At 46.9% G+C, this 25012-nt stretch overlaps 2 protein-coding genes across 5 annotated transcripts in view; one reads left to right on the top strand and one right to left on the bottom strand.

Annotated features, from left to right (window-relative positions):
* The window catches only part of LOC115327013 (zinc finger protein OZF), an 82016-nt gene that overhangs the window by 39717 nt on the left and 17287 nt on the right, over positions 1-25012 (bottom strand). For 2 of the 4 annotated variants that reach the window (XR_005798519.2, XM_040214509.3), the window contains exon 2: positions 16259-16388. The exons of 1 other annotated variant lie outside the window; for it this stretch is intronic. The gene's annotated coding sequence lies outside the window, so the exon portion shown is untranslated. The remainder of the gene's footprint in view (positions 1-16258; positions 16389-25012) is intronic. One more of the 4 variants, XM_040214510.3, reaches the window with a different exon arrangement.
* Positions 7151-9334, top strand: LOC115309593 (tigger transposable element-derived protein 6-like). Its single transcript, XM_040214517.3, has one exon. The coding sequence runs from the start codon at positions 7705-7707 to the stop codon at positions 9241-9243; it is 1539 nt and encodes a 512-aa protein (XP_040070451.3). The 5' UTR covers positions 7151-7704; the 3' UTR covers positions 9244-9334.

The raw sequence follows: 25012 nt of genomic DNA, 5'->3' as shown, positions 1-25012 counted from the left end.
AAGCGGTCCAGGAGGCAGGTATCTTCCAGGAATACAAGAAGATATGAGAATATTCTTGCGGCATCACAAACGGAGCCGGGGGGGAAAAGAATATCTTGCGTAGTAGAACGGGCGACTCCCGCGATCTGTAGTTTGTCGAAGATTTTTCTCTCGTCTGCGTAATTGGGACAGGCCCAAAAGAGATGGTCCACATCCTCAAGAGTGTCACAAGTAGAGCAGTTTGGGCTCATCGTTGCGTCAATTCGGTGGATGGCAGATGCAGTATAGCCACAGCCTGTGTGAAGCTGGTGTAGTACGGAGGCGCTTGCACGTGGTAGTTTCGAAGGGACACGTGGGGGTGGTCTCCCGTCAGCAGCCCGTGGGTCCGGATGATTCTGGGTTATTGCTTGGTGAATTAGCAGCTTGGCTTCATGAATCTTTGGCACCACGATAATGGGAGTGCCAAGCTGGTGTGCCGCAGCGGCAAAAAGGTCGGCCGTCTTATTACCCAAAATGCCTACATGTGAGGGCAACCATTGGAATGATATTTACCAGCCCTCCGCTTGGAGGTTTCTTGCAAGGTGTGCGATGTATCGGGGATATTGAGGGGCATCATCAAGATTACCGAGATGTTGTAGTGCTATCTTTGAGTCGGTAAGGAGCAATGCTTTCATGCAGTAAGGAAGTTTCTCCAAAACGTCAAATCCAAGTCCAAGGGCCACCAGCTCAGCGGTTGTTGATGTTGCGTGGAAGCTGAGCTTTGTGGCATGAGACACATTCAGGTCAGGTATGTAAACCGCTGCAGTAGATGACTTGCTGCTATGAAGAACTGAGCCGTCGGTGTATATTTGCATCCATTCCTGGCACAGTGTCTCAATATGATCGTTTGTAGTTGTCCGGGCAACGACCTGTGCTGTGTTGCGTTTGCTTTTGAGCGTTGGAACAATCTCATTTATGTTCAGTGGTGGCGGTGCCGGGTAGTCGGTGTCCGGATCACCAATAAAGGCTATAAACTCCGTTGCAAGAGAACCAAGGCAAGAAAGGGGGCACTGGCAAAAGCGATTCAGAAGAGGAGCAGTTGAGCGACAGACAGTTTGCCTCGCTATGTGCCGGAGTGTTATTCTCTACCGTGATTTTCCACTAGGTTTACCTTCGCTTCCACTAGTGTTGGAACGTTTGGTAAATATCTGGGTAATCCAAGGCACAGATGGACTGCCACTCTCTGAAGAGTCTCAACTGCTGCACTTTGGGCATTGCCGAGGTGCACCAGTGGCAGTGCGTATAGCAACCTTGAAAGAATAAGACTTCTGTAGAGATGCATCGTCATTGCCTGTACGGTCCCCCATCTGCTGCCAATGATCATGCGGATAGCGTTGAGGTGTCGGCGACATCTGATAATGGTTGTCTTGACTGCTGGTCGCCAAGAGACTCGAACATCCAGGAGGAAGCCTAGATAGGAGTATGTTCAAACCCTTGTCACGTTTGTCCCATTGATAGTGTAAGTTCGGCTGATCGAAGACCTGGCCGTAGGGTGGTATTGAAGAGCAGCTGTTTTAGAGGCCGATAACGTAAGACGAAGCCGAAATATCACGTCAACTATAGCGTCGAGGCCTAGCTGGAGTGTTCGCTGCATGTTACTGTATGAGCTAGTTAGGGCAGTAGCCCAGAGAGCAACATCGTCGGCGTAAATTGCGATGTTTATGACTGGAGAAGGGGTGTTCAAGGGCTGCAGGGCCTCCGGCAGAGCTGCCATTGCTGCATTGAACAAAAATGGGCTAATGACGCTGCCCTGAGGAACACCCTGGGCTACTTGCCGTTGCAAACTGCCTACACCTTCTAAGCGAACGCACATTGAACGCCCTGTTAGGAATGCACGAACGAATGCGAGTGCTCGGCCGGTAACACCAAGCCTGATTAGCTGAGCTAGAATGGTTTCGTGTAGGATAGAGTCAAAGGCCTTTTTGATATCAAGGAATATTGCCGAGGTTGCTTGGCGAGTTGCCTTTGACTGTCCCATGTCTGACACAAAGTCACCAATCGCGTCTGTTGTGCACCGCCATTTCTGGAAGCCTCATAACTGATGAGGAAGAGTGCCAGATGTCTCAGGCTGCCAGTCAAGGCGTCTTAGGACCATCCGCTCCAGAACCTCGCCGAGACAGCAGGTGAGGGAGATAGGCCTGTAGGAGCTGATGTCACCGGATGGTTTCCCTGGTTTATGAATGGGAACTACTTCAGATGTGAGCCATGCACGTGGCTCATGCAGATGGCCTATATGCCAATACACCAATAGGCCCATACACCAACAGGCCCATACACCTATAGGCCGATACACCAATAGGCCGATACACCAATAGGCCGATACACCAATAGGCTGATACACCTATTGGTGTCAATAAACCGATAGGCTATCAGTTTTCTCTATGGGAATTTTTGCTAGGGGCCCGTAGTTTATTTAGCATGTAAACATAATTTCTCTAAAATGCCTGCAAAAACCAGCCTGTCTATAAATGAAAATGCGTCCTCAACGTTCTATGGACCTACAAAACTCGACTTTAATATCATAAACTGCCAAAACAACCACCCCAAATTATTAAAAAACCTACACTTGTGCAAGTGACACTGCTCCCTGGCGGCATTGGGACGGGAGTGAAGTCAGTTTGTTGTTCTCTCGATCGACAGCGGCAAAGGAATGACCTTGACAAGAATTTATGCAAGTTTAGACCTATTGTTTTTTTCTCGGCGCAGATAGTAGAAAAATAATCTTATACCAAAACCAAGCAAAGAAGTGAACCTGAGCCTCTCACGCTAATCCATGTGCTCACCCATGTCAGCTGCTGCATTTAACACTAGCGTGCAAAGTGGTAAGTTGGGCGAATTGGTAAATGTTGAACATGATGAAAGATCACAAAGAGACAAGGACAAAATATATAGGAACACAGAACACAGACAGGCACATACTCACAACTCAGGTATATTAGGTGAAGAAAGGAAAGAAGCAAGATTCACTGGTGACAGGGGACACCGGAACCAGGGGGAATACAGTTCAGTCACAGACAAATGATCGCAAAAAGGCAACTTCTTTTTCACCTAAAGCAACCGACGGCTGACCAATGCAGCTATCGGCCAAACTCCAGATGGTAAACGCCTGGAGCACCTCGCACGTTTGTTTTTATTTGAAGCGTGCAATGATTGAGGTTTTTTCTAAAGATGGTGAGCACGTAGAGGTCTTACAGTGCACCGAAAGGTGAAATGCAAGACATCAACATAAGGAGGTCACCTTTCGGCACTATGTAAGACCTGTACGTCGCACCGAAAGGTGAAATGCAAGACATCAACATAAGGAGGTCACCTTTCGGCACTACGTAAGACCTGTACGTGCTCACCACTTTTAGAAAAAAACCTCAACTGCCTCAGTTGTGGCATGGATGGATGGATGGATGTTAATGGCTATGCCCTTTGTAACGGGCGGTAGCATGCGCCACCTAGCCTAAGTTTAAAAAGACAAACATGATTCCTCCCGCCCTTCTAAGACCAATTTTCTCCCCGTAACTATCACCAGGGAGTGTGGGATATCACCAGAATGACCTTTGAGGGATCGGGCAAAAAAAAGATGAAAACATCACCCCTCGCCTCTTTTCCCTGGGCGACGACAACAAGTCGCAAATTTTCCTCCGGTCAAACCTTGTCGGCATTACACCCAGCATCAGCCCCACTGGGAGAAAGGGTTGAGACTTTGGGCCGGTGCCACATGGGAGGGAGTCCCAATTTTCCTCCGTCCCGTCTGTCCCCAGCTGTGCTAGTTAGTTGTCCATCATTCAATTTTCCCTAGATAATTTCCACCAATCTTCTAATTGCCTCTCTGTGACTGTAATCCTTTTCTCTTCCATTCTTCTAGTGGCGTCACAAAGGTCAGCTACAGGCTGTCCCTATTTGCACTCCCGAGTGCGGATAGGGGCGGATCTAATCCGCGCTTCACGTGCGAATAATTCTGGATTTTTATCCGCACTCCGAGTGCGGATTGTGTTGGATTCATATCCACACTCCGATTGAGGATTGTGCTGGATTCTTATCCAAACTCCGAGTGCGGATTGCGTACGGGGGTGCGGACACTGTACCCGAGGTACGAAGACGTTGGCTCGAAGCGTATGAAGTGTGCTCAGTGATGGAAGCGGCATTTGACCTCTTGTAGCAGGTTCTGTAGCAGGCAAAATATTGGTTGGTAGGAGCCACTGATGCTTTTGGAGCTGATGCCAACATCTGTTAGCACATCACTTGAGAATGAAAGAGAGGTTGCATCTTTTAATGAGTTCATTTAAGATAGTGATGAAGAGTTCATCCTTGATACTCGTTTGTGATAAGAATAGAAAGGGTGTAAAAGGAACACAGTCTTCTTAAATAAGGCTCTAGTCAGAGAAGGTTTCATTTACAATGGGTACCAAAAAAGGGTTGAAAAGATTCATTCCGCTTTGGGATAAATCCTCTCTCCCCTCTTCATTTCACTCCGAAGTTTATTTAGCCTGTAAATATAATTTTTTCCTTAAATGCCAGCAAGAACCGGCATATTTACTAATGCGTCCACATACCAATAAAATGTATCCCATAAGTTTAACGCAGGGATGTGATTGGTCTCAACCATTTTGAAGCACCTATCGGAGCAGCCAAAACAGTGTTTTGGAGCAGCAAATGTGATTTTTGGAGTAACCAACACAGTGTTTTGGAGCAGCAAAAGTGGCTTTTTGAGCAGTCAAGACAATGTTTTGGAGCAGCAAAAGTGGCTTTTTGAACAGTCAAGATAGTGTTTCGGAGCAGATATTCTTATAAAAATAAAATATTTGGTTTAAGTGCTGTACAAACAAAGGAGACTTTGTGTTGTGTTCTGATGTGACGTGGTGCGACAGAACTCGCTCCTTGTGTTTTTACTGCTGAGGCTTCCCACAAGTCTAGTGCTGTAGGCGCTGCCGAGCTGTTCCGAAAAACCACTTGCAACCGTTTTACTGCTTCCCGATGTGCCAGACTTTCGTCAAAAGTAAGCCAACGTAAAATAATGGATTGCAAGTGTCTTGGCTGCGGCCTTTGTCATGCAATCATGTTCGCATGCACGTGAGGGCAACTTCGGCAGGAAGCAATGGCTGACTTTCTACACTGTTAATTGTTTCCCAATGTTATCCTGGTACCTTGCAGAAAGCCCTCTTCCTCTATCTCACCTTCATCTTCCTGTACATAGGAACTCAAAATTTACCTTGCCTCACATTCTTTTCCCATTGCCATGAACATCCCCTAAACTTCAATTCTAGTGCTTGCTTCCCTCTCCGAGAAGCATAATCCATATTACTTCATACATTTTCATCTGAGCTCTGGGCTCAGCCGAGGACGTGTCCCTGGTGGAGGATCTCCGAATCGGCACGGATTTGTACAAGAAGCACTGTTTTGGGCTAGACCACCTGTAGTCTAGACTAGAGCACTGCACGGGCCGGAATTTCTAGGCCCGGCCTGACCCGGCCCGGTAGAGATACGGCCTAGGCCCGACCCGAGCCCGATAATATTTCTAATTTCTAGGCCCGGGCCCGGCCCAAGTCCCAAAAAATTAAAAAAAATGTGGCCAAGCCTGGCCCAAGCCGCAAAAACTGTGACTGAGATGTTTTTTACACCATAAATATGCCGACAGATATATTTTCGAGATATGGGCGAAATATGCACATCATTTGTGAGTCTTTGAACTCGTGGCATAAGACAAAAGAATGGAATTTTTTATTCATGAATATTTTTTAACAGATATAGCACTTTTCGTTGTTTAGTTCAATTTGTTTCACAGAACAATTCCCTTCCCACATGTTTTTGTACAAAAACAATAAATTGTCCAGCGACTCTTCAGGCAGGTACACCTTGTTTGCATGACGTAGCCCTCCGCGCTAAGGTTATGTTCGCATCCAGCACTCGCGAGTGCGCAGGATTTGTTGTTGTTTGCGGTTTTAATGGCGCAAGAGCATCAATGGCCATACTGCACCAAACAAGCAAGTCAATAAAAAAGGGTGAGTAGAACTAAACTATGGGGGAATAGAATAGTTCTATAGTTTGTTTAAAAATCCGGTATTTCCAAGAAAATCAAAAAGACATTTGAATGAAATCAGTGGTCGCTCCCCAAGTAACAAGGCAGGGTGAAATGGAATGCGATACTTGAAAAGATCAGGAAAAAAGAATTTGTGCTGCTGCCAAAGACCAGGAAAAAGAAATAAAATATGAAGAACAGTCAGAGGTTCACTGCAGCGCTCACAGGATGGAGGTTCTTCACCAGTAAGCAGGAGTGGGGTAGGTGTGGCCGATTCTCAGGCGGCATATGAGGACCTCGTGGAATCTATCTTTATTGTAAGATGTTTCCCAGGTACCAAGGTCTGGCTTGATGGTGTGAAGCTTATTGCTAACCTCTACATCCCACTCGGACTGCCACGATTGCAAGACTGCAAGTCTTGTAGGCATTTTTAAGTCTTGGTGGGGATGCGGACATGTGACACGGGAAGATTTTGCGAAGAGAGAGCCAGTTTACCTGCAGCCTCGTTGCCTGCAATGCCTACATGGCTAGGAATCCAGCAAAACCTAATATCGTGCCCATCCTGTAGGCCCTGCTGCACCTTAACACGCACAGTCAGGGTCAGCCGGTTCTTTGTTGATAAAACAGACCATACAACCCTCACAACACTCTGAGAATCTACAAAGATGATGGCTTTCTTTATTTTACTCTGAACAATATGGTCAAGCGCCATCAGGGCCCCATATAGCTCGGCAGTAAAAATACTGGCAAGAGTGTTTAGACGAGCGACTTTGGAAAAACGAGAAGAGTATACAGCCGCACCAACATACATTGACGACTTTGCACCATCAGTGTAAAAATGGTTATAATTTTTGTATTTTTCCTCCAATGCAAAGAATTCCTGCTGTAAAATTAAAGGTGAGACTCTTTGCTTCCTGAATTTTGTGAAGCACCAGTCACAAAAAATGGGTGACATTCCATGGGGCAGTATGGTGTGAACTATTCAAGAGGTTAAAATCACGAGTCAGATTGAGGGAGGAGCGAAGACTCTCGACACGAAGGCTCAAAGGCCTCACAACAGTTGGCGTATGGTTGAAGAGGCGCAAAAACCTAGGCTTTTGAATACAACTACAGTTGAAACCCGATTTTACGAAACCCGATTTTACGAATTTCTCGATTTAACGAACAAATTCAGATTCCCCCCGCAGTTGCCCATAGGCTTAATGCGTTTACGAACTCGAAATAACGAAACAAACTTCGCCGCCAAACCCGATTTAACGAAGCATTCCGGGAAAAAAGATGCGTAGAAAAAGAGGTTTTTCCAAATTTATGGCGTCTAGAATGTATGGCAGTGTGCTGCCGGCGTAGGAACGGTACAATCGACGCAGCGGATACATTCTCGTTTTGGTTCTTACGAAACTACAAACCGAAACCGCACAGAACGACAGACTTCGCATTTCTTTCGAGGCTTTCGATCAGTTCCACCAGATGGCGAAAGCGGCAGCTGGTGCTTGATCTCGCATGCGACAGATGGCAGCACTGACGCTCTTTAGCTCAGCTCCCTCCGCACCTCCGCTTGCCACTCTGGCCACTCTCGCCACTACCGGTTTCCACACCCCAATCGCCTGTGTCCTTCAGCTTTTCGCGCACTTTAGTTTTCTTTCTTCTGCTTTGCTCTGCGCATTCTGTGTCGTCGAAGGATGGAGCCTCCTAAGAAGAAAAGGAAAGTACTGACCCTTGAAGAAAAGGCGAACATAATCCGTGCTGTCGCGAGTGGACGGAAAAAATGTGACGTGGCCGCGGAACACGGCATCCCGGCGAGCACGCTTTCGACCATCTTGAAGACGAAGGACGCCATCATCCTTGCGACTTCCTCTGGGAACGGATCCAAGAAAAAAAACCTGAAGACGACCCCGCACGAGAAGCTGGAAGAAGCCCTCTTCATGTGGTTTAACGACATGCGAGCCAGAAACGTTCCACTCAGCGGGGAAGTGGTGCAGCAGAAAGCGCTCAATTACGCGTGTTTGCTCGGCTTTGACGAGTTCAAGGCAAGTCCCGGCTGGCTCTCGCGCTTCAAAGAGCGCTACGGGATTGTTGGCAAAGTGTCGAGCGGGGAGTCATCCAGCGTGAACAAGCAAGGAGCCGACGAGTGGTTGTCGGAGAACGTGCCGGAGATCCTGGGGAGGTACGCCGTTCAAGACGTCTACAACGCGGACGAGAGCGGTCTGTTTTATCAGATGCTGCCGGGCAAGACGCTCGCTCGGAAAGGGGAGCCTTGCCACGGCGGCAAGCAGAGTAAACAGCGACTAACACTGTTGCTGTGCGTCAACATGGATGGCAGCGATAAGCGTGATCCGCTCATCATTGGAAAGGCCCAGAATCCTCGGTGCTTCAAAGGAGCTAGAAAGCTATCGGCGGAGTACGTGTGGAATACCAAAGCCTGGATGAGCCGCGCGATCTTCTCAGAGTGGCTAAAACGCTTCGACGACGACATGGGCCGCCAAAAGAGGAATGTGTGTCTGCTGCTGGACAATTGCACGGCGCACCACATCCCGGAGCTTCACCTGAAGAATGTGGAGTTGCGGTTCTTTCCCCCCAATGCGACATCCGTCATTCAGCCCCTAGATCAGGGGATCATCAACAGTGTGAAATGCGCATATAAGCGCAGGGTCAACGAGAAGCTCCTGCTGAACTTGGAGATCAAACGTGAGACCAAGATCGACGTGTACATGGCGATCGAGATGGTGGCAGCATCGTGGAGAGCAACCCGGTCCTCGATCGTTGTTAACTGTTTCCGGCATGCTGGCTTCCACACTTCTACTTCCGAGGCTGCGTCGGGCTCCACAAGCCCGCAACACGAGCAGGAAGAAGCATCGCCCAGTTGTTGGGAAGAGCTTCGTCGGCGTGACCAGGTGGCCGCAGATCAGGACTTCGACGACTTCGTGAACGCCAACGCAGACGCGAACACTGATACCACAGAAGTTCTCGACGACGAGGAGATAGTGCAGCTTGTTTCCGGCGCACAAGAAAAGTCTGAAGAAGCGAAAGGTCCGGATGCTATCGAAGCTCCCGTGCCCACACCAAGCCAGGTGATGGACGCCGTCGACCTTCTGAGGCGGTTTGCTGGGGCGCACGAGGGTGCCGAGGACGCTTTGACCTCACTTGCCAGCTACGAAAAGTGTGTGCGTCCGCTGCTCACGAAGCGCGCGCAGGCGAAAATTACGAGCTTTTTTCACTAAGCAATAAATGTGTCGTTCTCTCGAGAGCTGCGAGCTTTTTCTCTTCTTTTTTCTACACGCGCACGCAGTTGTTTACTTGCTCATTCGCGGAGTTCTTTTTAAAAAGTTTCGGCCCGTAGACTGCGCGAATGTGATACCGCGGTAGTTCGTAGGATGCCGCTGCGCTAACACTTCAAATTTATCCAATCCTACGCCCGAAAAATTACGTTCCCGATTTTACGAAGTTCCCGATTTAACGAAATAATTTGCGGGTCCCGGTGACTTCGTTAAATCGAGGTTCAACTGTATAAGTGTGGGAGTTGGGGTCTGACGAAATTTCGTAAACATAGGTGAGGCTAAACAGCTATCGCCTTTTTTCAAACGACATTTCATGACAGTCAACATACAAGCTAAGCACAGGGGAGGTGCGAAAAGCACCAGATGCCAAACGCAGCCCAAGGTGATGTACTGGATCGAGCATTTTTAAAGCAGACGGTCTCGCAGAGGCGTAGACAATTGAGCCATAATCAAGGCGGAATCGAATTAGAGAAGAATATAGACGAAGGAGACATTTCCTATCCGAGCCCCACAAGTTGTGCGAAAGAACTTTGAGTATGTTCGATGCCTGCAGAGTTTTTGGCTTGAGCTGTTTGAGATGCGAAACAAAGGCGAAAGTAACTCCTAAAAACTTGTGCTCCGTTTTGACAGCAACGTTGTTTCCATTTAAAAGAAGTATAGGATCAGAGGCCACGCCTTAAAGAAAAAGGAACACAAACAGTTTTCTCACCTAAAACCATTCTCATCAGCCCATGTAATCATTTTATTTATGGCCAGTTGTAGCTGCCGCTCACAGCTAGACATATTACATGACGCTACAGATATCTGAATGTCATCGACATATAGCAAGTAAGATATTGAAGGAGGAATGACTTTACTAAAAGAGTTAATTTTAATTGCAAAGAGTGTGACGCTTAGGACTCCAACCTGAGGAACACCATTCTCTAGAACAAATCAGCCTGATAAAGTTGTTCCCAAAAGAACTCGAAAAGTGTGTTTACTCGAAAAGCTCTTTATACACTGAAGCATTCTACCGCATATTCCGTACATAGAAAGGTTGTGCAAGATGCCACACTTCTAAGTGGTGTCATAGGCCTGGTCCAAATCAAAGAAAACAGATACACAATGCTGCCTGTTGACGAATGCCTCGCGCACAAAGGTCTTCAGCCGCACCAACTGGTCTGTTGTAGAGCATTCAGGCCGACAGCCACACTGATTGATATCCAAGATATTATGCTGCTTGAGAAAATAAATAAGACGCCTGTTAATTAATCTTTCAAAGCTGTTCCCCAGACAAATTGACAATGCTATTGGTCTGTAACTAGCAGGAACAGAAGGGTCCTTGCCAGGTTTCAACAACGTATAACTTCAGCCCGCTTCCATTCAACAGGGAAGTAGGCATCAATCACGCCACAGGCCATTGAAGTAGGTTGAGAAGAGCGCTGAGTGACTCTTCAGATAAGTGTCGGATCATGTTGTAGTGAATTCCATCGGGACCGGGGGCAGAATTCTTGCGGGAGTTGAGAGCCACTTCAAACTCAACCATTGTAAATGGCTGACTGTAAGGTGCAGACGCTCCCCTCGTGAAGCAGAGCCTCGTCTTTTCCATGCTTGCCTTACGCCTCAGGAATGCTGGAGAGTAATGTGCGGAGTTTGAAACAGCAGCGAAGTGAGTGCCCAACACATTAGCCCCGTTTAACAATGAGGCTCGAGAAGGAAAAAGGGGGATCGTAAAACAATGGTATTTCCCCTCGACTTTGTGAAGTCGGTCCCACACTTCCTTTGCTGGAACATAGCTGCTCATGGAGGACAAGTAACCTCTCCAAGATTTTCCTTTAGCCTGCTTCCGAGTCCAGAGGGCACAAGCTCTGCGTCTCTTGAATTCAATCAAGTTCACAGATGTCGGGTATCTACAAAAGACACCCCAAGCCATATCTTGGTTATTCTTTGTGGTGGAACAATCCTCATTCCACCATGGCTTACATTTCTTGGGGATATTCGAAGAAGTTTGAAGGATGGAGCAAAGAGCAGCACCAATTATATGCTCTGTGATGTAGGCTGTGGCATTGTCACGAGTTAATGAAGAGAACATAGAGGGAACAAGCTTGGATTTTTGGCTAAAAAGAGCCCAGTCTGCTTTTTCTAGCTTCCAATGCGGAGTCTGTTTCATGAGACTGGGAATAGATTTCACGCTCTCCAGAGCAACCGGAAAGTGGTCGCTTCCAAAAGGATTATTTAAAACACTCCATGTGAAACAAGACACCAAGGATGGAGATGAAATGGAAAGATCAATGAATGTAAATGAGTTGTGAGCTGCGCTAAAAAAGGTAGGCTCTCTGCTGTTCAAAAGACAGAGATTAAATGACAGTAAAAAACACTCAATGACCCCACCATGCGAGCCCACAAGGGATGGTGGGCATTAAAATCTCCTAAAAGTAAAAAGGGGTGAGGGAGCCGAGTAACTAAATCATCGAGATCATGAATATGCAGTGGAACATTTGGTGGAATATAGATGGAAACAATGGTGGTAAGGCGGTCCAAAAGGAGATGCACAGCTACAGCCTCAAAGGGTGTAGAAAGAGGAATCTGAGAACAAGCAAGTCCACTTTGGACGATTACCGCTACTCTACCAGATGAGTTTGATGTGAAACGATCTTTTCTAAAAACTTTGTGTCGACATAAAATAGACACATGATGATCATTAAGGTGTGTCTCTTGTAAAGAGAGAGCTATAAGACGGACGTCGTCCATAAAAAAGTTAACATCGTCAATATTCCGTAAAGGGCCACAGGAATTCCACTGCATAAAAGTAACTTTAGCCATTATTCTAAAACAAAGTTAAAAATTAGTAAATCAGTAAAAGTAGTAAGGTACAAGTAAAAGTAAAAACGTCAACTCTGCCACGCAGGGCAATAAAGAATGTACAACATCACGTTGGTGGTATCACCAATTTTTTGCTTTTGTGCTTACTCTTAATAGTCTGCCACTCCATGTCGTCTTGGTCAGACGCATGAGTGGAGAATTCACACTCATTTATGGCCTCAGTTTCCTGAGGCGAGGCTTTTCCTGCAGGTTTCTTCAGGTTCGGGGAACAGGGCGCCATGCCCCGCCCGCGACCAGACCCAGCCAAAGAGGCAGAGAAGGTACTGGGCGAAGCGTCGCCCAAGTCTACCCGTTCCTGACCCTTAGGTGCTGCAGGTGCGGCACGAGAGTCATGCCGCTCCCTCGATGATGCTCTCTCCAGGGAGTGTGGGCGAGAGTGTCGACCCTTCTCCCTGGAAGGAGATCGCAGAGGAGGGACGGTTGCGGCAGCCACCAGCCCATCCTGGGTTTGGGAAACAGCCTGAGAAGATACAGGCTGTTGCCCTGTTAGAGTGCGAGGGTTCGCACTCTGGCTAGGAGGGTCCGTAGACCGCCCAGCTGAGATTGCATGCCCCGGAAGCTGAATCTTCAGCTGGAGCGTGCGGGACTGCCGTGGCTTCCCATAGTCCAGAAAAGACGTCTGGGTTGCCACTGCAACCTTCAGTGGTGCAGGTCCCCGCTGCACCACCTGCGCATAGCCACCCTTGCGCAAGAACACAAAGCGATGGTGCGCTTCCGGCTAAGAGAGGTTTTCTTTGACCTTCAAGGTGAGCACCTCTTTCTCTTCTTTCCATGTCTTGCATGATCGAGAATACGCTGGGTGTGGATCACTACGGTTGACACAATGGGCTTCGTCGGAGCAGGAGTCCGCAGAATGGTCATTTTTCCCATACTTGGTACAAGTGGCCTTACCACGGCAGTTCTGAGAGCCGTGGCCAAACCTCTGGCATTTAAAACGTCCTCGAGGATTAAGCACATAGGGCCTAATCCTGCAGTGGAGATAGCCAGACCCAACAGCCTCGGGAAGTGTGGTAGATTCAAAATAAAGGTTAAGACTATGTACCATGTTGAATTAACCTGAGACTGGGGTAGAGAAGAAACATCAAAACGTAGAAGAAAACATAGTCCCCTTTTCTTACATGGTTAATATTCACCAGCTCGCCTGCACCCTTATGATTTTTTCTAAGACTATGTGTTTAGTTTTCCGCTCTTGACTGTCCCGACGCATGGAGATGCTCCTCACAGCTACAACTCCTTGGTCAGAGCCCTTGAAGTATTTCAGTGTCAGAGGCCTCAATCAGGTCATCTTCGGAGATAGCGCCCTGAATAGTATTGAGTGTACAATGTGGTGAAACAGTCACTTTGTGATCAAACACAGAATTCAAAGCAAGGAGTGCAGTACTCTGCTGTCTGGATTCAATTTCTATGAGTAGGTCACCTGAGGGCATTCGTTTGGCTTTGAAGTTCTTTCCGACCGCACTTTCTAGCACTTTCGCAACAAGAAAAGGGGACATCTTGGAAAGGTGTATTGTCTTCCGAGTGAATAACCAAAAATTTGGGGAATGTAGGGGGGATGAGGTCATGTCTTTCAGAGGGACTTTGGTGCGGACCCTTTTCAGGGCCCGATCAGAAGGAGGTTTTGCTTTGGAACCCATGAGAGATGGGAGGAGATTCAGTGCCCAGGTGCACCGCCCACCACGGAGCCCAACAAGGGGTAGGTAATGTGCCATAGAAAAAAGGGCTTGGCTGACACAATTACTCTACCAGTGCTGCCCGGGCACTATACCCTAGTGTGGTTGCAGGGACAGGACCTGTTTCCACTCAAGGTTGACCCTTGCCGCTTAAGAGGGTGAAAAAGGAAGGAAGAGAGTGTAGAAAAAAAAAGAAAGGTGGAAGGAAAAGTGAAAGAAGGAAGAAGAGGGTAGAAGAGGTGACTGACTGAATCATCCTGATCGGGCCAAGCCAGGACACCCGTCTACTAGAAGCAGGGGCCGAAGCGGTGTATTGCATCGCCCGGGGGGCCCCGAAGGGTCCAAACGTACTACGGGTTCAGCTCAACCTCAAGGATCCCCTTTTCCCCGGACACGGGTATGCCACGCACAGCTTGACGTGGGTGGGCGAACCCACATGGCTCGGGGTTCGTAGTGACACCACTCACCAAGCACCTACTAAAGTAGGTGCCCCCTGCGTGCGGGTATGGTGGCCAGCGTGGCTGGTGTCCGTGGTAACGCTACTGACCAAGCACCTAGCACCTAATATGCAGGCGCCCCCTGCGAGGCTCGGAGTCCGTGGAAACGCCACTCTCCAAACACCTGTTTTCGCAGGTGCCCCCTGCGGGGGCGAGTGCACAAGATGCATTTGGATAGAAAGGACAGTTTCGGAAATTCCTTCTCGTGCGTTCTCCAGAAGTCGCAAGGCTCAAACACTTCAGAGCACAAGTAGTCCTTCCCCTTGCCGTGCAGATAGTCCTTCAAATAGTCGGTAGCTACCTTGTCATCCTCCGCGTCATACCGGTCTTGAAACAAACACAGGCCCCTTCTTTTCAAAGCAGGATCTGAACGTCATCGTCAGTCTCATCTTCATCTTAGTTCATTGCTTCAGTGACACGGGCAAGTAGCTTTGACGTGCGCGTAGACTTCAAGGCGCTCGTCCTCGGGCAACATGCGGAGTTGGTGGAGATGAGGCCAGAGAATTGTGTGGCGGTCTTATGGAGGAGAGATATGTTCAGCTTCGTGTCCAGGAAATGACAAGCCAAACCTTGATCGTCTCGATTTGCACTGCCTCTACTGCAGACACTGGAGCATGTTCAAGATGGTTCTTCAAAGCGGAAGCACAAAGCACAACCAGAGGAAGTGTCGGACATTTTTCCCTTTGAGCGCATCACTAGCATCTTTGAAGGGTGGGAGGAACTCGATTAACTCGTTGAGTGTTGTCTTGTTCACGCTTTCCATCACTGGATTGTTCTTTGACTCCAGTAGACCTTTTATCTCCTCGAACTGAGAGCAGACAGACTTTAGCATAGATATTTTTCGCACACGCGGTTGTCACTTTCTTCCACTGGTGTAGGAGGTTTAGAGCATTGAGGTGATAAAAATAGAAATACTTGTGCCGTTCGATGAAACCTTGCACTTGTGCCGACTGAGATGAGACGTCCCTTACTTTGAACAAACGACACTGAACATGTCTTTTGGTCACCGACGACCTGGAGTCCACAGCTGTGAGAAATTTTTCCCATACAGAGCTCATACATATTGTCTTCTCAACAAGTTTGTAGAGCGTATGTGATGCCAAGCTCACCGATTGTCAATATTGGCGCACCACCTTCCATTGCTGCCATTGGGACAGAGGGTGGCAGTATAGAAAATAAATGATAATACAAGAAAAGGTTCTCTGGAAAGATAGACCTGTCAAGTGTCTGTTTCTTACTGGACGGTTGGTAACATGGGCAGGACATAGGTTGATTCTATTGGACACTTCAAACCCGGAAATATTAGAAAAGACAATCACAACCTTGCTAGTGCATCTTCAAAAGGATTCGTAAAAAAATATATATATCTAGGGTATGTTAGCATGTTTTTGGTGGCACAGTAAGGCCCGCGCAGAAAGTAAGTCGAGGTCATGTTTTTCTTCTTTTTTTTTTTGTTTGAAAAGCAGAGGAAAAATATTATCATGCTGTACCCTGCGACCGGAGTGCCCTTGTTTTCTTGCCCGAACTCTCCCACTATGCTGGTGGAGTCCATATGTTTTCTTTTATACGCTTGAAGGCTTTCTAGCTGCAAGACGCATTTTTGTTATCGTGAACGGCACTGTAGTGACTTTGCACTTCGCCTTTTTACTTTTCAATTAACCTAAAAAATGAATGACCTAACTTTTTGTTCTCAACAATTTAGAATTTACGGCACGCCTAGAGACGGCCCGGGCTAGCGCGGCCCGAGAACTTTTTTGTTCAAGCTTGAGCCCGGCCCGGGCCCGAGAAAATATGTGCTGCCGGGCCCGAGCCCGGCCCGCGGGCCGGGCCGAGCTAGGGCTTTCGGGCTGGCCCGGGCCCGAGTAGTGCTCTAGTCTAGACCCAGCCATTTTACTCTCTATATGAAAGAGGTTGAAACGAAAAACTTACCAAGACTTAAGGAGTGGATCGATTCCATTCAAATTGCTGGCTGTGATCAAGTTCGCAAGTAGGCATGGGCGATTACGAAGGAGCCACGGGACCACTTGAGATGACTAGGACCAAATGCAGAGAGCAATCACTGTAATTAAGAACAAAGCAGGCACACCCTTGAAGCACATCAAGTTAGCCAGGCAGCTATGAGGATAACACACAAGAGACACCCACCCACAATTTTATAACAATGACAAATTAATGAGAAAATGGAATGCTAAGCACCTAGCAATGGGTGCTCGCTTGCACATGTTAACAGAATCCATTTTCTTGTTTTCTGCCACAATGCCATTACAGTAAAATTTCGATCAGTTAAGGCGAGACACTGGTTCTAAAATGGACTATTTTATTTTTGCAGCTATACTAATGAACATCACTGTGCATATGTGTTCCTTCTTCCTCAATTCAAATATGAAATCAGTTTCAAAATATCTCAATTAGTTTTCAAGTTATAAAAAATAGTGTTGCCTAATTTGGTTAATTTCTTACGGGTCGTTAAGGCCATTTCGAACAAAAATATTTTTTTTTATTGATGTAGATGCATAGCTAAAGGTCTGCCATGCATTATAAAGCTATTTATATTTTCACAAAATTACATTATAATACAAAAATGTACTAATTATGCTAATTATGACACTAATGAGGTTGCATTATTTATCATAAAATTTTTGTTGTCATTATAAACTGCAAAAAAATAGCCTTACTCCACAGTCCAGTCCTTTCTGAATAAAACGGTATAAAAAGTTTCAAAATGCTACGATAAAAACCTCATGAAAACCCCCGTAAGGCTAAGCACGTTGACAAAAAACATGAAGATGAGAAAATCAAAGTTAAAGTTTTGACATTGAACATAGAAAATTGTGTGAACAATGATAAATAATAATTGCCACCAAGGTGTAGTGTAAGTCTTCATGAACAACTTGACATAAAAGATGATGTAATCCATTTATGGGAACATTAGGAAAAAAATATGAAAGAAGTAAAGAACGAGTGAAATGTTGATAAAATCACATTTTCCTGTTTCGACGCTGACTACAATAAATTATGTGAAAACCCTTATGCAATAATAGTTATCAAGATGTAGTGTAGTGCATTCTGAACAAATCATTTTAAAAATTGCAATAATTTGTTTTTGAGAAGATTGCAAAAATGGTGAAGAATTACTGATATAGGCTAAAAATTGCTTCTAAAGTGATGAGCCGACAACTTTGGACAACGGGAGAGGCGAGCAAGAGTTTCAAGCTCCAAACGTAATTTTGTTTGGCCCTGAAAAGGGCCTTTGTTCCACATGGCACTGGAAAAAGCCATTACAGCTGTCCTGGGCTGTAATCTCGTGATGCTCCTGCCTGGTGTCGCTTGGAGAACCTTTCCTTCACGCTACTGCTGCTCTGGTGCACCGCGTTTGCTTTACGTAAACGGAGACTGTCCTTTTCGATGCTTCGGCGGACAAGGCAGTCACCGGTGGCGTAGCCCAGGCCTGCAGCAATGGACTCGTTGGTCGCTCTCCTTCCCTGGTTGTAGACAGCAACAACTTCAGCCGCAGCCCTCTTCACGCTGTCCAGGGAGGCATTCGCATTCTTTGAAGTCTGCGTCCAGATCACCGAATGCAGGCTCTCACTGGCATTCTGCGTCTTTCCCTCACTACACCGTGCCAACAGGTCTTCATTGCTGAGCCTTTCAAACACTGGCTCCAGTGCAGCCCGAACACAATCCGGAAGAGGATTCTTGTGCGGCGGCGGAGGCTCACTGTTTGCCAAGGCCCTGTTGTACTTGCACCAGGACTCCGCTCCCTCGGGGCACTTGCTGTGGTCTGGGGCGCCGTCTGTGGAGGTCATGTGCAGGAGTGTGGCTTCCACCGCCCTCTTCATCCCTGGAACGTCATGGCTGTTGCTCCTGAGAGCATAGCCGTAATAGTTAGTGATCTTCTTGATCTTTTCCTGTGTCAGCTTTCCTCTCCCACCAAGTGACTCGCCTTGTGCCTTCTTCTTCTCAACAACGTTGCGCAAGGCAGCTCCCATCCGCTTGTGGACGTGGTTCACGCAGTCCTTCTTCTCTATCTTGATGAAGCCGTAAACCTTCGCTTCAGACAAGGCATGGAATGTCCGGCTGTCCCCATCCGAAAGGACGGTGGTGTAGCGGAGACCATGCTTGGTCAGAGACCTCTGGAACATTGTGAGCGCAGCCTCCACCTCCATACGGCCAGCATTGCAGTCAATGTTCCTCTGGCAGTCGTGGGTTGCGTACCAGTCGCTGTAGCCATCGTCCTCGGGCTCCGGTCCCAAGGCACATCCAAGGCAGAAGTTGGAGTACACAACATGGTCGATGACGAGGCCAGAGTACAACTCCACAATGCAGCCTACACCAATGTGGGAGCTGCGTCCTCGGGTCATCCATGATCCGTCGAAGATGACATCGATGTTGCCAATGGGGTTCATAAAGCCTGTGTAGAGCCCCTTGACGACAGCAACACTGGCGGCTTCACTGTCGGTTGCTGCATTCTCACATGCCCGCACAAGCGTTTTCAGGTGTCCCTGGTACGTCTTGTGGTGCAGGCCCCGATGAGAAATGTTCATGGAGGCACAGAAGTCTGCCAAGGCTGTCACTCCTTTGCCAATGGATTGGATCCCCTTCATGGCCCTCATGTTCACTTCAAAGGGAGTGATCTTTGCTGTTCCAGCAACCCTGGGAGAGAAGAACTGCTTCTTCTGGAAGTCGCAAGTGCTGCAGACGAGCACAAGCTTGACGGCCAAGCCGTACTCCTTGTCCGCGGCCTTGCTGAGCGTGAGAGATCCCACACCGCAGCTTCCACACCTCGCGTGCGCGAAGAGGTCGTTGAGGACTTTCATGTCGACGATGACAAACTGGGTCCCGGCATCGCTTGTTTGGCATGATCCGTTGACTTCAAGCAGATCGAACTTCCGCTGGGTCGCCGACTTCTCCGATAAAACGCGCTTGCTTTGCTCCGATCGCTCGGCGCGCTGCGCTTGCTCGGCCGTAGAGTAGTAGGTACAGTCGACGCGAGTGGTGCCGGCAAAACTTGAGCCATCCGGACCAGAGCTTGAGGCCGCTGCATCGTCAACGGGAAGGCTAGCCGATGGTCCCGGCAGGTCCAATGCGTTCGGCAGTGGCGCAGATCGTAGCGGCGCACTTGCAGGTGATGTCTTCCGCTTGTTCCACGCACGTCGCGTCTTCCTCCCGAACGTCCGCCGCGTACTCTCCTTCAATCGAGAGTCCCCCGGCATCTCGATCGCTCGAAATAAAACTCCCGCAACTTCGTAGCGAGAAACCAACGATGTCCGACGCGAACGCGCGAACGTAAACGATTTCGAAACAACGTGCACTCAGCCGCGAAACGAACAAAGCGACGGGCCAAAACGAAGCAGACGACGCTTCTCCACGCTCCCCTTGCGCTGCTGGAGGCGCGCGCGCGCCAAGAGGAGGAAAGGAGCAAAAGTGGAAAGGGGCGCGTCTTGGCCTATGACAGGCGCGCGCGGCACGACGTACCCGTGACGTACGCGCGCGGGCCAATGAGCAATCGTTATTCCGGTCGTGAAAACCCGCGGAATGCGGACGCTCTCCAAGGTTGTCGCGATAGTGAGTGGGATGAGGACGTAGGGAAGAGAACCAGCTCCCCAACAAGACCAAGATGGCCGCGATCCAACGATCGGTCGTGAAGCGACGCGGGCGCGCAGTTTGACTATTTTTTTGCGTTGGATTCGCGATTTGAGCGTCGCGGAGGCATCGTATTTATCGTTTTTTTTATACTTAGACGTCGAATAGGACATTGAAACTTCGCAGGCAGGTACTTCAGACTATATTCTATCCAAACATGTGATTTTTGAAAAACCCCAAATTTCGCGATTTTTTACCATTTTAAGACCCGCGTCTCGCCTTAAAGGGGAGACTGGCAAAAGATAAAATTTGAGGTAACTATGCCACTGGAATCATTAGCAGTCAGCAGCGGCAGTGGCACCTACTTCTCCGTGCTAATCTGTCTTCACGCCATTACAGTGTCTCGCTGCAAAACGCTGTGTCAGTTCCAGCCAGGAACGGGGGCATCGCCACGGAAAGCCTAAGCGATTGACAATCACCGACACCGGCACGCCCCCTCGCCGCAGCCAAGCAAGGATATAAGAAAAGGGCATCGCAGGACCGCTCATCTATTGGCAGTCAGCAGCGGCAGGGGCACCTACTTCTCCGTGCCAATCTGTCTTCACGCCATCACAAGTTGGTGCTCCCTCTTTAATCATTTTGATCATTCTATGGTTGTTGCTATTGCCACTGCTGACATTTCTAGTGCCTTAGTGTGTGCTTTTCTTGAATACTGTGTCATTGGATGATGACGAGTGCATATCCTGCCCTGCGACACTTTCCGAGGACGGCTCGTTTTTAACGTGTGTTGAATGCGAGTTCAGTTATCACTTTGGTGAATGTTCTGAAACCAAAACAACTAAGGCTAAGAAAGCAGCTGCCAAAAAATCCTTGGGTATGCCCACCTTGCAAGATAACTAAAACGAGAGGTGGTCAGCACCGGAAAAATTGAAGCAGAGTAAAGAAACTAAAGACCACGAAGAAGGAAACATGCTGGTGGAAATAAACAAGAAACTTGCTGCACTTATGGAAATGAAAGGCAGTGTAGAGAACATTGAAAAAAAAGTACAGGATGTGTCAGACAAGTGTGATGGGCTACTTGCTGAGATGCGCAGTCAAAGACAAGAAATAACGGACCTTAAAGAACACATACCAAACGTAGAAAACACTGATAATGAAGAAACAAAACAGCTCAAGCGAAAAATTAATGGCCTCAAACAATACAGCAGGCCGCGAAACCTTGAAATTCATGGCCTGCAATATTCGGTGAATGAGACCTTACTGCAGAAGCTGAACGACCTAGCCTTAGAGCTCGACCTACCGCCACTAATAGGAACAAGAACTGGAAGAACCACACAGGTTACCAACAAAGCCCGAAAAAACACCAGCTGTGTTGATCCGTTTTTGTACATGAGCAACAAGAAACCGTTGGCTTTAAAAAAGAGGACAGCTTCGGGGAAACAGGCAACAATTCTATGAAAATGTGACGGCACAGAACAAAAAGCTACTCTGGCTGGCGAAGACGGAGGCAAAAGGAAAAGAGCTATAAGTACACATGGCAAAAGAACGGATGGATATATGTAAGAGAGAAGACTGGCGATAATGCTATCAGGATCAAGAGCGAAGACAAACTGACAAAAATATGTTGTAGATTGGAAATTTTATTGTCTTTTATTTTTATCTTTTTCCTTCTTTTTTTTTTTACTTTCTAACTAATGGAAAAGTCATCCATTGATTGCTGTTATTACAACTGTGAAACACTTAATAAACTTATGAGAAATAACGCACTAGAAAACAAGCAAAAAATGTCCTTATTTCATCTAAATGCAAGAAGCCTAAGAAATAAAAATGACGAAATTGAACTGTTCATGAATATACCGAATCATAACTTTGATATTTTGGCCTTTACGGAAACATGGTTTACTGGGGTTGGCGATACAGTTAGCTTCAACAAATATACCTGCGCGGGAATTCACCATGAAAAACGGAAAGGAAGTGGTGTGTCGCTATATTTTCGTGATGGTCTAACATATAAAATTATTCCAGAGTTCACGTGTGTCAACTATAATTATGAATTTGTAGTTGCCAAATGCTGTAAAATGGTTGTGGTTGCAATAGCAGACCACCATGTGGATCATCGTGGGCTATTCTAGATTTTTTTATTTATTTGTTTATTCACAATTACCCTCAAGGTACCAAGGGGCATTATAGAGGGGAATGGTTGGTTAGTACAGTTCTAAATTTCGCGCAATCGGTGATGGTGACGATGTCATCGGGAAGGCCATTCCAGTCCACAATAGCTTCTGGTGCGAGCGAATGTTGATGGGCAGCTGAAGTGGCCTTGGGAAGGGCGATCTTGCATAGATGATCCACTCTTGCAGAAATATAGCTGGGCGGGCTGAGGAGAGACTGTCGTAATGGTTCAGAATAGTAAATTTTATAAAGAAGGCAAAGACGGGAAATTCTGCGACAAACGGAAAGGTGAGGAAGAGTTAATTGAGATTTCATTGCAGTGACACTAGAAAAGCGAGAGTAATCAGAAAGAATAAATCAAGCAGCACGATTTTGAACAGATTCAATTGCGTTGGTTAGAAAAGCCTGATGGGGGTTACAGATAGCTGAAGCATACTCTAGTTTAGGGCGAACAAGCGTGACGTAAAGGAGACGTTTGAGGTCAGAAAGAGCAGACTTCAAATTGCGACGGATATAGCCAAGTGAACGGTTTGCGGAGGATATTGTCCTGTCTACATGAACATTCCAGGACATATTAGTGCAGGGGTGGCCAGGCTGACTCGACCCAAGAGCCGTGAATAAAACCAAGAAACTTTCAAGAGCCGCGGGGGGCATATTTTGTATAGGGAAATTAACGAAACTCGGGCTACTTTTAATTCATCCGAGTCAAAAGCAGTCCCAACTGTACGTAAGGTAGCAGTAGCTCAAAACTACCAAACCGCAACCTGACTTTCGCTTTAAAACGAATTTCAGTTCTCTTTCTGGGGAAGCGCTCGTGTGACCAGGATGGAGACGGGGGAGTGCGGGAGGGGGGGTTAGGGGAGGGAGCCGCGAGCCGCACTTTAACACGCGAAGAGCCGCAGCTTGGCCACCCCTGTATTAGTGGTTAGATGGACGCCAAGATAATTGTACTGTGCAGCAGTCTGAAAAGTAATGCCGTTGAGTGTTAAAGAGTTTAAGGGCTGGGAGGAGGAACGTGTGAAGCAGAGGTGCATGCATTTGTTAATATTGAGGGACATTTGCCATGTGCGGCACCATTCAGCTATTTTGTTAATGTCGTTCTGGAGTGCAATATGGTCGTCTGGGTATTTTTTAGTCTATAAACAACATAGTCATCAGCAAAAAGACGAACAGAGGACGAGAGGTGAAGAGGGAGATTCTTAATGTAGATTAAAAAGAGTAAGGGCCCAAGCACAGTTCCCTGTGGAACACCGGAAGAAACGGGAGAGAAAGAGGAGGACGTGCTGTTAGCAAAAACGAATTGAGAGCGATGAGTAAGGAATGATTCAATCCACTGAAGAACAGGAGGGTCCAGTTTTAGCGAACTAAGTTTAAAAAGAAGGCGATTGTTTGGAACTTTATCAAAAGCTTTGGCGAAATCAAGAAAAACAGCGTTAGTTTGATAACCAGTGTCACGATTTTTAAACAGGTCGTTAGTGAGAAAAAGTAACTGGGTCTCACAAGACAGGTGTTTCCAGAAGCCATACTGTGCGTCAGTGAAGACATTGCAGGAATCCAGGAAATTAATCAGGTGCTTGTAGATGACGTGCTCGAGAATCTTACAGGAGATGCAGGTGAGTGATATTGGCCGATAATTTAGTGGAGATGTTTTACTGCCAGACTTGTGGACCGGAATGACCTTACCAACTTTCCAGACAAAAGGTAACACACCTGCATCCAGGGACTGCTGAAATATCTTTGTGAGGTAAAGACCAGATGCAAATTTAGTGTTACTTAGAACCTTTGCATTAATACCGTCTATGCCACATGATGAAGACATTCTGAGTGACTCTATCATGCTGATTACACCTTGAGTCTATAATAATAGGATCCATTGGAAAATAATTTTTTGTAACAGGAGGAATTCCAGTAATGGGTGTAGAAACGGTGAAAGCATCAGAAAATACCCTGTTTAGAGTATTTGCACATTCACTATTCAATATGTTATCACCAGAGCTATTCACTAGATTGATTTCTGAGTGTGGTTTTTCATTAACAAAGCTCCAAAATTTTTTAGGGTTGTTTAGTAACACATTAGGTAGAGTGCGCTTAAAGAATGTGCGCTTACACTCCCTCAACATACTTTTATAATCAGAAGAGCAAGTGGCATGCTTAGACCAAGCTTCTGGTGTATTTGCTTCTTTAGCGTTCCTGAAAAATCTTTTCTTTTTGTTAGATACACGACGAAGGGAATTATTGTACCATGGTTTAGACGCGGTAGTTTGAATTGTTGCGCACAGTATGTATTTTTGAATAATTCAAACAATCTGGTCTTAAAAGCTTGCCAACTTTCATCAGCGTTATGGCAGTCAAAGGTTTCATTAAAAGAAACAAAATAGTCGGAGAGCTCGGAGTTCATCATGTCATAGTTTCCCTTGTGGTACAAACGCATCTTTTTAGAAATGCACGTCGACTTTGATGGTTTGATATCAAGAAAACAATGAAGAGCCTTGTGGTCGCTAATGCCATCTAGAGGAGATAAATCCTTAACTAGAAAAAGATCAGTACCAAAAAGATCAGTGACAAGTGCCAAATCCAGAATATTTGAACTATTTTCAGTGATCCTTGTAGGGAAGGAAACCAACTGGGTGATGTTAAAAGAAAAACACAAGTCTATAAAATTGCGGTCCACACTTGATCCCCCGAAACAATTTTTAGTCTGAGCATTCCAGTCTATACCAGGAAAATTAGAATCACCAAAAAGAAAAATAGGCTTGTTGGTATGACTCAGTGACAACATAGACAGTTCATCACGAAGCAAGTTAGTAAATTCGGGGGAAGCATCGGGAGGATGGTAACATGCGCCAATCAAAAAGGACCCAAAACAACAACTTAAAGAAACCCAAACAATCTCGAGAGCACTGTGAGACAAAACCTTCTGACTTGGTG

Source organism: Ixodes scapularis, unplaced genomic scaffold, assembly GCF_016920785.2.
Source record: "Ixodes scapularis isolate PalLabHiFi unplaced genomic scaffold, ASM1692078v2 PGA_scaffold6__148_contigs__length_123643588, whole genome shotgun sequence".
In the NCBI taxonomy this organism is placed as follows: Eukaryota; Metazoa; Arthropoda; class Arachnida; order Ixodida; family Ixodidae; genus Ixodes; species Ixodes scapularis.
Note: the sequence above shows the minus strand (reverse complement) of the source record. Positions and strands in the feature narration are given on the sequence as shown.

Bases quoted from the DNA above. Each gene is read 5' to 3' on its own strand.
- LOC115309593 (XM_040214517.3), top strand. From the start codon at position 7,705: ATGGAGCCTCCTAAGAAGAAAAGGAAAGTACTGACCCTTGAAGAAAAG.